Consider the following 16441-nt stretch of genomic DNA (forward strand, 5'->3'; position numbering starts at 1 on the left):
ATCTGAACGTAATCGAGAAGGCTTGAATCCAACTTGAATTTATCTTTAATATAAGGAGTAAAGCATAATTTGTTGATTAACGTTCTATTAGATCTTCTTCGATGTTGTATAAAACAAATAATGAATGTTTTTCATTCGTTCAATGGTGCAAATATTTTCATTCTTTGAAAGATTAACATTAATTCTATTCAACTCGGCTGACGCCTCGTTGAATAGAATGTTAATCTTTCAACTCATGAACATATTCGCACTATTGAACTCATAACCATTCATTATTTGTATACTATTACGCGAGGGAGTGTAGCGACCGAGCGAAACAATTGACAGGGTTTGAACAATGATAAGACACTTTCCAACTATTAAAATGCGAGGAAGCCTAGTGTCCGAGAAGAAAAAAAGAGAATTTTGGAAAGTTGAAACCGTTGAGGATCGAGGATTTCAACATGGTTTACTGAAAACATGAAATTCAGATCATTGCATGTTGCATTTTTGTATCTTTACAGAAATATTTAAAGCTAGTCGATACACGGCTAAATTGTGGCTTGTAAAGGAGGAAATAATTTATAATTTAGCCGCCACCTTGACAGAAAAGAAAAATCATCAGCCTCCTTGCTTTGACGCTTTTGGAAGAAAGGATACATTTATTAATACGCGAGGGTGTGTAGCGATCGAGAGAGTATTTTAAAATTTGGAATAGTGACACTTCTTTTGGTGAAATCTCTTTTTTGTTGTTGCTTATGCTGCAAAATTATTGATGTCAAAAGATTTTGTCTGGCAAGGGAGGCGGGGAAAAACAAATCCTCCTTTGTTTGTAAAGATATTTGGCCTTGTGAAGGATGGGGGCAGAAACGATTTGGCTCCACCCCCGATAGAGGGAATAATATGCCCCCTATAGATGTTGCTGCCTCTTGGAGACAGGCATTCTATATCCAGTATAGACATAGGAATACACTTCTTTCTATATGTTGTAAGGGATGGTAGAGACCGATTAATGAGTAAATTAATATTTTGGAATTGTTGAATTCTGGATCTAAGAGGTATCTGCTGATAGGACTTTGATGCCAAATATTTATTGTATTGCCCCAATCTTTAAAAAGATAAGAATATCTTCTCCCATGTTTGCGGTGCCTATATTGTAGACAATGATTACATATACATATACATTATGATAAACACAAGTGGGGAAATGTTGATTTTAGGATGCTGAAAATGTACAATTCAAATTTCCCTTCAGCCGTAACTCCTGCTCGAAGTCAGCCCGATTCTTGATTTTTTGAGTTTAATGACCAACTGGGACAGACGTGGACTGTACCATCCTTGTCAGGGGAGGGGGTCTTATTTCGCCCCACCCTTTGACAGATGAGAGATTCTGCTCCCTCGGTTGCGGGCCTTTATTGTAGATAGGGTTTACATACATATAATTAACACTGGGCCTATTAATATTCGAGGGAGTGTATGTAACGACTGCGTGGAGAATATTTCGGTTTTAGGATGCTGAAAAACTACTTTTTAGAGCACTTGAAAGCTTATTTTGATGCAAAGTAACTTTCTGCTCTTTTTCCTTGCGAGGAGGGAGACAAATGCTGAAATCAATTTTGTCCCCAACTTAAATAACGCAGGGACATTATGCCCCTCTGCCCTTCCCCAAACTTCCGGCGCTTATAGTACCTTCCTTTATCTTAATTGTATGAGTAAATCTTGTCACGCCTTAGCCAAACACAATTATTTTTTGTCAAATGAACCTACTTACCTTAAGCCGTAACTGCTGCTCGAAGTCAGCCTGATTATTGATGTTGTGATTTTGATGACCAACGATCACGCACTTGAGACAGACATGGACCTTACAATCCTCACAAAACATATCTTTGTTCTCTTGTTTGTGGATGCAGCACTTCTCGGATAGATAACCAATATTGATCTTCCCGTTGTTGATATCCTGTATGGATACAATCTCGTGATCTTCATAGACTTTAAGAAATTGATGACAATCCAGACACCGATCACAAATGTAGTTATTACATGTATAACAGAATGAGACGGCATCTTGCTGAAACCTGCAAGCAGTGCATTTTGGACGCATCTCAAGGACAGCGTTCATCCCTCCACACTTGGCGTGGTAATTCTCTACAAGTCCGTTGACAGTCACATTGGTGAGGAAATCATCGACACGGTTCGCAGACAACTTGGTGATCTTCCTGCAGAGAGGACAGATCATGTGATCGAGATCCTGGTGGGAAATTTAAGGTCATAGGTCTTGAGACATTTCCGACAGAAGGTGTGTCCGCATGAAGTCAGGATAGTTGCCTCGTCGAAGATATCAAGACATAGTGGACACGTCAGGTTCTCTGAAGAGCTTGGAGCTTTCTCTTCCTTGTTCTTCTCAGCCATTGGTGCAAATATAAGATTTTTGGCTTATTACAAAAACGAGCTCATTCTACGCATATATCCAATGTCCAATACAGCTTAAAAGTGTGATCAGCTAATGTGTACTTAAAGCCAACAGTCAGTTCATGCAAGCACAAACTATATGCAGTGACGTAGTCACGTAGTAGATTGTATCAAAGAAATATCTCTTTGATTGTACCAATATCCTGAGTCTATATAACAAGTGAGTCCTATAACTGCATGTAGTTCTATATTAATTTTTCACGTTGATTACAATTGTGTCGAAAGAGGTGCGGATAACGTTGATCAAAACTACCGAGTCTCTATTCAAGTGTATACATCAATACAAATGTGATTACAATACTAAACTCGCACTTCATAGATCGTCTGTGAAAATAATACATTTTGTGCATGTTATGAATAGAAGAGGGTTTTCCCACAGAGAGCTCACGCAGCGTTAAAGCACCTTTGAACTTTCGGCGGTATTCATCAATTTAACGTAGAGGGCAACTTTTTTAGTTTTAATTGTGGATATATTGTGTTGGTCGGAGATCCACTTTAGTAGAAACCTAGGTAATAGAGCAACACATTTTTTTTTGCTTTTATCACTTTGTTTTGAAGGGTACACGACGATAATCACACTTATATGTCACCCTTTCGTTCTCCACTATTCTTCCTTTATCTCCTTCCATTTCTCTCATTCTCTTTCCTTTTCATTGTCAAAATTTCTCTTAATTTGTTTTAACTCATGGAATCCTACGAGGTTATTTTTATTTCAATGCAAAATTCGCCTTAAAATATATTTCACCACTTCCTTTCTTTTAAAAAAGATCTCATGATTTAGGCTTTTTACCATGATAATGTGAATCACGTTTGTCTGAAGAGCTGATAATGGAAAAAAAAAAACTATATCAAATACAATGTGTAGGCCCGATTATTGCACGGAAATATGATTCATTTGAAATAATAATGTAATAAGGTAATCGTAAGAGTTAAGTTTGTGAAACTGCATTTTGAGAGGACAGGACTTGCAGAGAGGACAGCTTAATGTGATCAAGATCCTGGTGAGACAGGTCATAGTTCTTGAGATAAGGAGTTGGAGAGGAGGAGGAAAGGAAGGGGGAGAGTTTTGGGGTAGATTTTGTTTTAGTATAAGAAAAAGTACTAATAATATGTTGAAATGTTGAAATATGAAACTCGATTTTGTTTATAAAAGTATCCAGTCTTATTCTGAAAAAAGCATTGCTTGTTCCAGTTTCGGGGATGAAATAACTGTGAAGTGCGATAATGTTTTCTTATTATTTAATTGCGATATATTTTAGTCATATACTTTGTAAAATTATGATTCATGTATTATGTTGTATTCATGTTCGTTTATCCCATGACAAAAAAGCTTCGATATAATGTTTCAGCTTGTGTATTCTTTGCTTCTATGTTATTTACGAAAAATGAATAGTAGTTTTCAGATATATATTCAATGAATACAAAACCTTTGAACTTGATGGTAGTATTCAGTCATATAGGGCGACTAATATCGGCTTTGGGTGCAGTCCACTGCCTGGACTATTCCCTTGTCGCGCGCCCAATCAGCTTAGAAAATAAGACACCCTCAACGCTAAAACGGAGACAGCCATTGCCTTCCATTCCGGTACCTTTGGGATTTGACGACTGGTGTATCTTAGGAAGTTAGGGGTTTGCGCTATCTGTGTGGGTTGTGTTAAAGGTAGGAGGACATAGATGATCCAAAAATACACAATTGTATAGAACGGACAGAATCTGTACTACTTTGAGTGTGGAATTATGTTCCAGATCCACTTTAATAATCCTTGGTAACAGAGCGTTTGTTTTCATGACTACAATTATTTGGAAGGGTAAAGGACGGTAACTTGTATTACATCCCTTTCTTTTTCCATTATTCTTTCCGGCCTATCTATTTCTCTCTTTCTTTTACTCTTTCTCTGTCAACAATTTCGTTTAACATTTGCCTGAAATAAAAATATTTTACCACTTCCTCTCATTAAAAACCTCATGATTTAGGCGTATAACCCTGATATGTGAATTACGTCTCTGTCTCAACAGCTGATAATGTCAAAAATAGATCAAATTGAATATGTTACTATACCCCATATTAAACGGAAATATGATTTATTTAGAATAATCATGCATAGACTCTATAGCATAGGACCATGAAATAAAGATATGATTTTCTCTCATCACAATTCTGTCGGATATATGCTTCTATCATTAATTTTGTTTGTCTCGCTCTCTCTCTCTCTCTCTCTCTGTCACTCTTTCTCTCATTCTCTCTCTCTCTCTCTCTCTCTCTTTCTCTCTAACACTCAAACACAAGGATACACACTCGATCTCGTGCTTTCAATCTCTTTTTTTCTCACACACTCTCTCTCTCTCTCTCTGTCTACGTATCCTCTATCTCTGCCCCTATGTCTGTCTGTTCGTCTCACTATCTCTCTCTCTCCCACTCCCTCTTTCTTTCTCTCCATTTCTCCATCTCCCCTATAAACAAATGAATATTTCCAAAGACTTTGATATATGCAATGCCTTCAAAAAAAATTTTTTTACCTCAGTAACACTGAAAAAAATTCAGAAAAACGTTTTTATAATCTGAAAAATAGGCTGCTCTTGTTATTTTTAATCTGGTTACGCATGTAGTAATAACAAAAGAATACCATTTTTTTTTGCAGGTGGCAATATCGGCGAGTACAATCATCTGACACAAATATCCAGTGTCAATCAACAATACCATGTACTTACAACAACAAAATGTACATGTAATGTATGCTCTCTTTCCTTTATATTTCTAATTTTTAAAAAAGACAACAATTTAGAGGAAAATGTTTTAAAGGTACTTTACAAAACTGTGTACAAAACATTATATGTAGAGGCCAGAAGTCTTTCCCAAAATAGTCATAAGAATTGACTAAACAAAGTAAAAACTTAGACCATCCATGCTATTCTCGAAAAAACGCCAGTCTGGAGAATGCCCCCGGAGTTGGTCCCAAGAGCCCTCGAAAAGGGAATGCAAGTCGATCACCTTGGGTCATCGCATCTATACCCATGCACCAAACTTCGTCAGGAGTAAGTTGTAGGTATTATGACACAAAAACTGAAACAAAATCTTAGGTCGGGATGGGTTTTCAGACGAAAGACCTATTAACTGCATGACTATACGTCACCCAAAACATAAAATGATATAATTTTCCATCGAGATGCGCCTACTAAAAAAGACCCCCTCCCCTATAAAAATAAAATAATAATAAAAGACCAAAAAAAATGTGAGAACGAAAATTGTCTGCGATGTCATAATCACATTCATCCAAACATTTTGTTCTGATATGTCATTTTCTAACGATGAGAAAAAAATAAATTATTAAAATGACGTTTATTCCAGATTTATCACTGGGTATGCCAAGCATGTCTACCAGCATGACCAAAGGGAAGTTTAATATCCTCATCATTTCTACAATTTCACATATAATAATCACAATCCTATCTTGCCTTATTCCAAATTCCACGTCACTAATCGACGGTCTGTATAGATTTAATTGAATTAAAACGAATTAAACTAAACAGAATTGGATTTAAGAGGTAATTATTATAAAAAGAAAAACTGCCGAATTCACATAAAATATGCAAAGTTGCATTGCCAATTATAACAGAAATGCAGTAAACGTTTAAATAATAATAATAATAATAATAATAATAATCTTTTAAAGTCCACTCCAAATTTCATTAAGTTAAACCGAAAATGGAAATTCTTTTTGCCCAATTAAGATGTTTAGTCAAGGAACAAAACTTCCGACTGTTAACCGAGGCCTATTTTTTTCCAAACCACAATGTTCTTCTCTACATCATAACGAACAAATCCGTCACATTATCACTTCCCAGAGCTTTCAATTTAATGGATTTTTAGACAGGTTGCAAATTGAATACGTAGGAATTTTTTCAGGGAACATAGCAATTTGATTTGATGTATTTAACAGGCAGGTTCAATGTAACATTTATACGAAGAGTAAAATGATATTTAAAAATGACAACATGATAATAATACATTGATAACTTGACGGGATAACCCGTGAAAGCTGAAAAGCTTATTTACATTGAGGTCCTATTTAGTGTCATTTTTAATTATTTTATCATTTTAATCACCACAATAGTCAAGAAATATAAGCACGAAAATTAAAAACAAATATTTGAGAATAACAACATGAGGGCAATGACACTAATAACAAGTTAATCAATATCTTACCAATTTTCAAGTTGTTTATTATGTTAGCATGTTACTGGCTTTCAGTAAATATCTAGGAGAAACGATTACACAATTTACATACTATTTCTAAAGAGGGAAGTTATGATTATATAGGATATTGGCAACGGTATTCAGGCAATTAACATCTATCGAGAGGATAGGCATCTTCTCATTCGGTTGGTTAACACATAACAAACAATATAATTATGACACTTGATAGGCCCTTATTACAGTGGAGCTGGAGGAAAGAGGTATACAATGATGGTATATAGTGTGACACGGATTACAGTGTTACTTTGATAAAATACAACTTATCGTAACAAGAAAACGCGAGCATGTCTGGAGAGAGGGAAACCAAGTAACACAAACGAAAACCAAGCGTCAGATTAAGTACATTGAACTCAACTCTCTCCTTCAGGTTCAAACCATCAAGGTCATAGAGCCTGATCACCACGTGATCATTCTCACAATCAACACTCGCTATATACACCCTGTCCTGCTCATCCACGGCGGCATACAAGTAGACACCGCTTGGAGCTTGTAGAGACTTACCAGCTTTCCCATCCCTGTCATAGACCGTCAACACGCTTGGATTAGTGTCACATGAACTCGTGACAATCAAACCCGACCTGGTGGCAGATACCTGGCTCGTCTTGTTGTGTTTTGTTGGAACAGTGTGTTTGAGAGTGGATCCCGTCAGGTCATAGATGTAGACTTGATTATCATAGTTAGCGATGAGGATTTCATCTGATGGACTTCTGTTTAGTTGGAGATCGTTTTCATTATTATTCACGTGGATAGATGATTTCCTGGATCCATTGGGAGAATATATGTGTGCTTCTTTACTATCCCTCGATACGCATAACGACCTGTCTTGTTGAAACACAAGAGCAGTAAACTTCATGTTACTTGGTATGTTTGCATACTGGTGCTTTTTACCAGCTGAATCAATGATATCTATACCATGTGAACGATAATATCCGATAGCCACACTATCATCAGAGTACTGGGTCATTCCCCACATGAATCCCAGTAGATCTACACACTGAATGACTTGCAACTTGGGATCTGATTCTGAGATGCTCCCGAGGTCAAGATGAGTATCATCTGCAGGCTTGAACCTCTTCTCCTGAGCTTTCTTCGTAATGGCTGCCGCAGAAGTGTGATCACTAGCCTTCTTCAGCATGGCATCCAGCTCCTCACAGAGCAAGGTATGAGCAGACAGATTGTCTGTCTCAAGACGACCCAGTCTGTCATTAGCTACCAGTGTTATTGAACTACAAATACTCTTGATCCTCTGTCGATTGTTGAATTTCAAGACATTGAGGTTGTCGTCGAAACTGCGCTTTAATGCATTGATTTGCTCTATGAGATTTCGATGATTTTCTTCAAGCTCTTTGGCCTTGATGCTGTAGGCTTGACTGACATCGTCCAGTAGTTTCTGCACGGCAACGTATACTTCATGGCGTTGTACTTCCACATTCTGAATGTTCTTCTCCAGTTCCGTCTTCTTAGCGGCACATCGCTGGACAAGGTCATTCACCTAAACAAAACAAATAATAGAGAAGTGAAAAAAACATTTTCTATATAGAATGAGATGTATGCAAATTACATGGAGCTGGTTTGAAAATGAAACACCGATTTTGCACGCGCCTGAAGTTTCACTAAAGTTAGAACCACTCTTTTCAAGGCTTCACTTTTAGGGGGCATCGTAACCATTTATTTTGTTTTCTTTTTTATATTACATGCTTATATATTTGATTTTAAATGGTTAAAAAATGAACTGAATTTAAGATGATACCATGTATGGAGGAGGGGGGGGGGGGGGCAAACACTCTCGATTTTTAAGGATTTTAGACTAATGTATAGCTATGAAATGTAGCTACGCTTACTACCTTCAAAAGCCCCCCTCCCCCTCCTTTCTTGATATTTATAAAAGAGAACAAGACTTTGCATTCCTCTTTTTGATTGTAGTATTGGATTGGAATGTAGCTTCTTAAAATAAGCAGATGTTTTAAAACACAGAAACAGATTTAAGATATTTGAAAATTGAAGCATATTTAAAATTATTATTTTAAGAATGACATAGCATACCTCATATACAAGTGTTTCTATGATATCAAGGATTATATAGCTCGACAGAAAGTTTACTATTACGCGGGGGAGTGTAGCGACCGAGCGAAATTATTTGCTTCTGCGAAATTTAAAAGTTCAAATATAGTTTGAAACACCACGGCAAATCCCAGCCTGCTTCAAAATAATGATTTTGCATATAATTATGTGAGCAACAGAAAGAGCTTCATGTCTTCTAAGAGGGGGTGGCAAAAGTGTCGCCCTACCCACTTAACTAGAGAGAAGCATCGATCTTCACTCTCTATCCGCTTCAAGACTACTATATATATAGGAGACAGGGTTTGTACAATGATAAGAAACATTCCAACTATTAAAATGCAAGGAAGACCAGTGACCGAGAGGAAAAAGAGAGTGTTTTGGAAAGTTATAACCGTATTTTAGACCACTTAATTGCTTTTCTAATCTGCAATATCATCACATGTAATTGTGCTATTGTCTTGCGAGCCGGGCGGGGCCTTTGCCTTCTCCCCCTTTATAGAGGAAAGCTCTACCCGAATACTTGGGGCCTTGGGTATTAAAGCGCTTTTGTATTTTATAGCTAAAGAAGACTATATACCGTTATACATGCAAGTTAGGAACTACATTGAGGATTTCAACATGGTTTACTGAAAACGTGAACATTGAGCTCATTGCATGTTGCATTTTTGCATCTTTACAGAAATATTTAAAGCTAATCGATACACGGCTAAATTGTGGCTTGTAAAGGGGGGAAATAATTTATAATTTAGCCGCCACCTTGACAGAAAGAAAAAAAATCATCAGCCTCCTCGCTTTTATGTTTTGGAAGAAAGGGTACATTTATTATGCGAGGGTGTGTAGCAATCGAGAGGGAATTTTAGAATATGGAATAGTGACACTTTGTTTTTTGTTGAATCTCTTTTTTGTTGTTGCTTATGCTGCAAAATTATTGATGTCAAAAGATTTTGTCTGGCAAGGGAGGCGGGAAAAGCAAATCCTCCTTTGTTTGTAAAGATATTTGGCCTTGTGAAGGAGTGGATGCAGAAACAATTTGGCTCCACCCCCCGATAGAGGAAATAATATGCCCCTATAGTTTTTGCTTTTGTAAGGGATGGTAGCGACCGATAAATTAGTAAATTTAGGTTTGGAAATTGATGAATTCTGGATCTTAGATCTTAGAGAACTTATCTGCTGATAGGGCTTTGCTGCCAAACATTTATTGTCAAAAGAGGGGAGGGGGGGGGGGACTCACTTTTCCCCAACCTCTTAGAAGATAAGAATATCTTCTCCCATGTTTGCGGTGCCTATATTGTAGACAACGTTTACATATACATGTAGGCTATATGATAAACACGAGTGGTAAAACGTTGATTTTAGGATGCTGAAAATGTACAATTCAGATTTCAGAGTACTTGTTATCTCGTTATAATGCAAAGGAATTACATACATATATATATATTTTTTTCCTTGCGAAGCGAACAACCCCCACGTGATTATTGAACCATGCAGTTCCCTCGACCAGTCCCCTCCCCGCTTCTGGTGCCTATGGTACCTTTCTCTATCTGAATTGTATGAGTAAATCTTGTCAGGCCTTAGCCAAACGCAATTATTTTTTGTCAAATGAACCCACTAATTACCTTAAGCCGTAACTGCTGCTCGAAGTCAGCCTGATTCTTGATCTTGTGATTTTGATGACCGACGATCACACACTTGAGACAGACATGGACCTTACAATCCTCGCAAAACATATCTTTGTTCTCTTGTCTGTGGATGCAGCACTTCTCGGATAGATGACCAATACTGACCTTCCCGTTGTTGATATCCTGTATGGATACAATCTCGTGATCTTCATAGACTTTAAGAAATTGATGACAATCCAGACACCTATCACAAATGTAGTTATTACATGTACAGCAGAATGAGACGGCATCTTGCTGAAACTTGCAAGCAGTGCATTTTGGACGCATCTCAAGGACAGCGTTCATCCCTCCACACTGCGCGTGGTAATTGTCTACAAGTCCGTTGACAGTCACATTGGTGAGGAAATCATCGACACGATTAGCTGACAACTTGGTGATCTTCCTGCAGAGAGGACAGAGCATGTGATCGAGATCCTGGTGGGAAAGGTCATAGTTCTTGAGACATTTCCGACAGAAGGTGTGCCCGCATGAAGTCAGGATGGTTGCCTCGTCGAAGATATCAAGACATAGTGGACACGTCAGGTTCTCTGAAGAGCTTGGAGCTTTCTCTTCCTTGGTCTTCTCAGCCATTGGAGCGAATATAAGATTTTTGGCTTATTACAAAAACGAGCTCATTCTACGCATATATCCAATGTCCAATGCAGCTTAAAGTGTGATCAGCTAATGTGTACTTAAAGCCAACAGTCAGTTCATGCAAGCACAAACTATATGCAGTGACGTAGTCACGTAGTAGATTGTACCAAAGAAATATCTCTTTGATTGTACCAACATCCTGAGTCTATATAACAAGTGAGTCCTATACTGCATGTAGTTCTATATTAATTTTTCACGTTGATTACAATTGTGTCGAAAGAGGTGCGGATAACGTTGATCAAAACTACCGAGTCTCTATTCAAGTGTATACATCAATACAAATGTGATTACAATACTAAACTCGCACTTCATAGATCGTCTGTGAGAATAATACATTTTGTGCATGTTATAAATAGAAGAGGGTTTTCCCACAGAGAGCGCACGCAGCGTTAAAGCACCTTTGAACTTTCGGCGGTATTCATCAATTTAACGTAGAGGGCAACTTTTTTAGTTTTAATTGTGGATATATTGTGTTGGTCGGAGATCCACTTTAGTAAAAACCTAGGTAATAGAGCAACACATTTTGTTCGCTTTTATCACTTTGTTTTGAAGGGTACACGACGATAATCACACTTATATGTCACCCTTTCGTTCTCCACTATTCTTCCTTTATCTCCTTCCATTTCTCTCATTCTCTTTCCTTTTTATTGTCAACATTTTTCTTAATTTTTTTTAACGTATGGAATCCTACGAGGATACACTTATTTCAATGCAAAACAGCATTGCTGAAGTGATATATCTGTGTGCATCGGTTTTCACTGTTTGTGATTTGCATCAAGATTGATATCAGTGTGTTATCTTTTTAATGATTCCGAAATCTTACAATATGCCTACACAATTTAGCCTAAACAATTACTCCTATATATTCTGCATAATCAACATTTCCCGATAACTTTACAGACAGTTTTCAATCGCTTCTGGACAGTTCCTCTCGTATATATCATGTAGTTAGATTTGTAAAGAGAAACAAATATTGAAATCATTCCTGATGATGTAATCAACAATCATGAAAATGTAGGGGTAATTACCAATGTCTAAAAATTGCATATTTTCGCTTCGAGGTTTCCCTTTTTTGGTGCCCCCTTTTCCAGAAAGGGACCCTTTTTGTTGTTGCCCCCCCCCCCCCTCAGCCGCCCACTTTGGAAGACGCTTCACGCTTTGTACTGGCATTTAACATGTGTTTACGTTATATTTTTACAGTTAAACCAAATTTCTCTCTTTTCTTCATGTGTAACGTATTACTTTCGAATAATAATGGACACATTGGAAGGCCACAGGGATAAATGAGAACAATCTTCTGGTGGCAACGACTTGTCTTTATACTTGATTATATATGTAGTTCGTTTTCGTTTTAATTCTACTTCTACTTCTTCTCTCTTCTTTTTAGCAAGAAAGTGTGCAAATGATTATTACCATACATTCTTTAGCTGGAGCGACTGATGTGTACAGATTGTTTATGTAAACTTGTAAATAGAAAAAAGAAATGAATAATGATGTTGAGCTAATTTTCTTTCCTCCATACTCACAGACTCCAGTTGTTCATTTTTATATTTGTAATGGTGTTACACAAATAACTCACAAACACACTGTTGGTCAAGTGTCAAAAGCTAATCGAGGAATGTTCTCTTTATTTTTAGTGGGGGGGGGGGGGTTAATGTTTTTATGTACTGTACGTTTAGTCACGTATCTATTCTTTTTTGGGGAGGGAGGGGAAGAAAGTTGACCAGTATATCCGACTACAGTGGTCAATTTAAAGAGATAATTGTATGCATTGAAGAAGCATTCAACAAAATCTCTTTTCTTAAAAACCTGTCCTTGACCAACACCGAATTACCTTTCACTCCTTTCTTAAACACTACTTTTTATTTTCGTGATCGTGGACAAGTTGGTAAGAGAGAGAGAGAGAGAGAGAGAGAGAAGGATAGATGAAGTAGAGATGTACTCCTCCTTCCCCCCCCCCCCCCCACATGAGGTAGGTGCATGTAGGTGCAGAAAGAAGATGGATAGAATATGGAGGAGAAAGTACATGTAGATCAGAAAGAGAGAGGAAAGGAAAGAAAAGGTACTTCAGAGTGATGGATTTGAGGGCAAACTAGTCGGAGAGGGACAAGGAGACAAAGAGAGATGGAAGAAAAGTACATGAAGATTGAAGGCAGTATCTCAAAGGAGAAGTCCACCCTGATATTATGTTGGTTTTAATAGAAGCAGAACATGAGAGAAACAGGTTTGGTTTTTCAATATTATTTATTGATTCCGTTCAATGCATAAATCATACATAAACAATATTTATTTTGAATACAACTAACCATGTAACAGAACAAATAAAATAATTGCATGTTTATTTCCGCTACGACAATGCTCATTACCTACATAAACAAGCCACCTTGCAGGCTATATACACTGAGAACTAATTAGAAAAATAAAATATTTATATGAAATCTATTATAACAACCCCACATATACACATAACATACAAAAAACGAAAAAAGAGAGAGAGAAGAAATGAAAGAAAACAGAAATAGGAAAAGAAAGGCAGCTTGTAGCGGCTGGGAAGAAGAGGTCAAACAAGGATAGATCATCAATCTCTGATCCCATGATGATATATTCTAACATGGTGTAAAGATGAAATGTTCACATTTTGTTAATGATGAATATAATTGTAAGAGAAAGACAGGGGCGACAGGGCGTCTTCCAAAGTGTGTGTGTGTGTGTGGGGAGGGGGGCAACAACAAAAAGGGTCACTTTACTAAACTTTACTGAAAGGTATCTATATATCTATCTATCTATTTGAGTATCTTCTCCCGGTTCGAAGGTTGATTGCAACATCTCTCCATTGCACTCTATCTTCTGCCATTCTGGTGCACTCTTGCAGTTTTAGTCCACTCCAGTTCTTGACATTCTCTTCCCAGTTGATTCTGGGATTCTGATCTATATCACTATAAGTAAAATTTTGCTTTAAACAAATTTAAGAAAAGATATAAATCATTAAGCGTCTAAACTAGAGCTGGAAGGGATAGGACTACATTTTACCTTTCATTCCAAGGCCGGCTCTGTCCAAGGACGTTAACTGAGTGATGTGGAGGAGTGACATCTAAATCTGTGCCGTCTGATCTCAAATTGTTGTCATAAAATGGGACCTTTTTTATCCCCAAACACGCAGCGCCCCCCCCCCCCCCCCCACACACACACACTTTCAAAAATAATCGTAATTTTGTTTTATTCCTCCAAATGTGTAATACAAACATACAATCGAATAAAATAAAAAACGTTTTCAATATTGATTGCTTATACATAAACATAATTAAACAAAAACTCATTTGCACTATAGATAACTGAGCAAAAATTGAAAGTAAACTTAAAGTACATAAACATAATTTATAAGTCAATTGTACATATTATTCATTATATAAAAAAATATTTTCAAAAATGGAGGTTATTTTACTGGTACGGCCAGCTCCCCCTCCCTCACACAAACACACACACACACACACACGCACTACTCACTCAGTGGATGTCTGCTATTAAACATTCTCAACTCAAGAAAAAAAAAATGTAATAATTAAGTTTTTAACCAGGCCGCAAAATAGAGTTACACAACAAGCCCACGGTGGAGAGGAAAACTAATCTTGATTAATACTAAGCTGCTCCCACTTTAAAAAATGTAATCCCAGCTTTCCCATTCTAATAGCTTTTTTCTTTTCCTCATCCCTATAATTAAAAATAGTTTTCTTCATCTTTACTAAAGTTGGTGCTTGCCCCCCTCCCCCGATCTTGACATAAATATAACATACTTCACCTCACACAAACAGGCACACACACACACACACACACGCACACACACACACACACACACGCACTATTCACAATGGTCTGGCCCTGGCCTTGCAGACACACACCCACACACACACAGCACCTTCAATGCTTTTGGTAGGACTTCTAGTTGAGGTTTGAGTAAAGATGATCTATCTCCTCTTTGAATTTGGCTTTGATGGCGGCTCGTTTATTCTTGAAGGTTGGTGTGAGAAGTCCATTCTCTACGGAGAAGGGCTCGGGATGAAGGATGTATTCTTTCACCTGTAAATACAATCAATCGAGATAACATCAATCGAGATGCAATCAATCAAGACGCAATCAATGGACGGATACAATCAACAAAGATGAAACCAATCAATTAAGATTCAATCAACTGAAATGCAATAAAACGAGATGCACTCAATCTAGATGCACTCAATCTAGATGCAACCAATCTAGATGCAATCAATCAATCAAGTTGCAATCAACTTAGATGCCATTTATCGAGATGCGGAGGTATCTCTTTGTGAAGTTAACAATCCAAACTTTGTTTTCTTTTGTTTGTGAGTTACTAAATATTTGGGGCCCTTCAATGTTTTAAAAAGTCCCCTTCTGTAGTCATTAGATTATACAATACGTTTTGAATTGTTGGAATAGCATATACATGACATTCAAATTGCTCATCAAAATGATTTCATGTGTTAGGTCTACATCAAAATTTTGCTATATTTTGTGATTTAGGCTGAAGCCTTCAGATCACTGTCTATATGTTCATGAGTGGTTAAAAGAAATTGTGGATCCTTAATTACTTTTATTCAAGCTTCCATTTTCCCCTAAAATTCCTGCAATTGAAGAAATTTTCTTAAATTGAATTTCAAGGTCAATAAACAGTCTGTAAATGCGCATGGTTAACCATAGAAGGGATCGGCGAAAAGTTCATAGGAATTTTCATAATAATGATTCAGGATGAGTGTTCACCTTCTCGAAGCCACAAAGATTTGCAGCAACGCATTGTTTATCGACATCCTCCCGAATAGCCATTCGTACCGTCTGTAGAGGAAAAGAAGAAAATAACAAAAGACAGAATGTCTGATAAATTTACTTACATGTAATAAGTGGTAAACAAGAGATACAACAATACATCAAATGATCTTTTGAATGGTCTAGAACAAAATTGTCCAATTGCTACTCTTTTACCCTTCAATGAATTACATGTATATGTCTGAACTACGCTTCAGTGCCTGGAGTATTACACGTCAGTCACACAACGAGACTGACACCAGACAAACAAAAGATAGAACAGAATTGCGTCACCCTGAAAGGTCCGAAACGGTTGGGAGTCGGTTTGGCAATGTGACGTGGGTTTCATACCTCTGTCACGGTTCTAGGACAATTATCCCCTGGACAATCATCCCCCTTCCAATTACCGACCTACCGACATACCCCCCAACGAAAATTACCCTCCGGAAAATTACCCCCAGAAAATGGTGTTTTGTCAGTCTGGCATCATCATTGAAGTATAACATTTTTGTTGTTCTTAATCATGATGAAGCTTGTGATCTATTTGTTCATT

General features: G+C 37.3%; 2 protein-coding genes across 2 annotated transcripts in view; both read right to left on the reverse strand.

Moving 5' to 3' along the window:
* Nucleotides 1-5922: 5922 nt before the first annotated feature.
* LOC100889166 (E3 ubiquitin-protein ligase TRIM71) lies at nucleotides 5923-11213 on the reverse strand. The gene is made up of 3 exons (XM_030979204.1): nucleotides 10381-11213; nucleotides 7047-8195; nucleotides 5923-5934 (listed from the first exon to the last, which is right to left on the reverse strand). Exons 1-3 carry the CDS (start codon nucleotides 11011-11013, stop codon nucleotides 5923-5925), a joined length of 1794 nt encoding a protein of 597 aa, XP_030835064.1. The 5' UTR covers nucleotides 11014-11213.
* A 3796-nt stretch (nucleotides 11214-15009) lies between these two features.
* LOC115921603 (long-chain-fatty-acid--CoA ligase 5-like) overlaps nucleotides 15010-16441 on the reverse strand; it is a 22602-nt gene continuing 21170 nt past the window's right edge. The window contains exons 19-20 of the mRNA XM_030979205.1: nucleotides 15847-15918; nucleotides 15010-15150 (exon numbers count right to left, since the gene is read on the reverse strand). Coding sequence (XP_030835065.1) covers nucleotides 15013-15150; nucleotides 15847-15918 — 210 coding nt within the window. The 3' untranslated portion in view covers nucleotides 15010-15012. The remainder of the gene's footprint in view (nucleotides 15151-15846; nucleotides 15919-16441) is intronic.

Source organism: Strongylocentrotus purpuratus, unplaced genomic scaffold (genome assembly GCF_000002235.5).
Source record: "Strongylocentrotus purpuratus isolate Spur 01 unplaced genomic scaffold, Spur_5.0 spur5_scaffold_10, whole genome shotgun sequence".
In the NCBI taxonomy this organism is placed as follows: domain Eukaryota; kingdom Metazoa; phylum Echinodermata; class Echinoidea; order Camarodonta; family Strongylocentrotidae; genus Strongylocentrotus; species Strongylocentrotus purpuratus.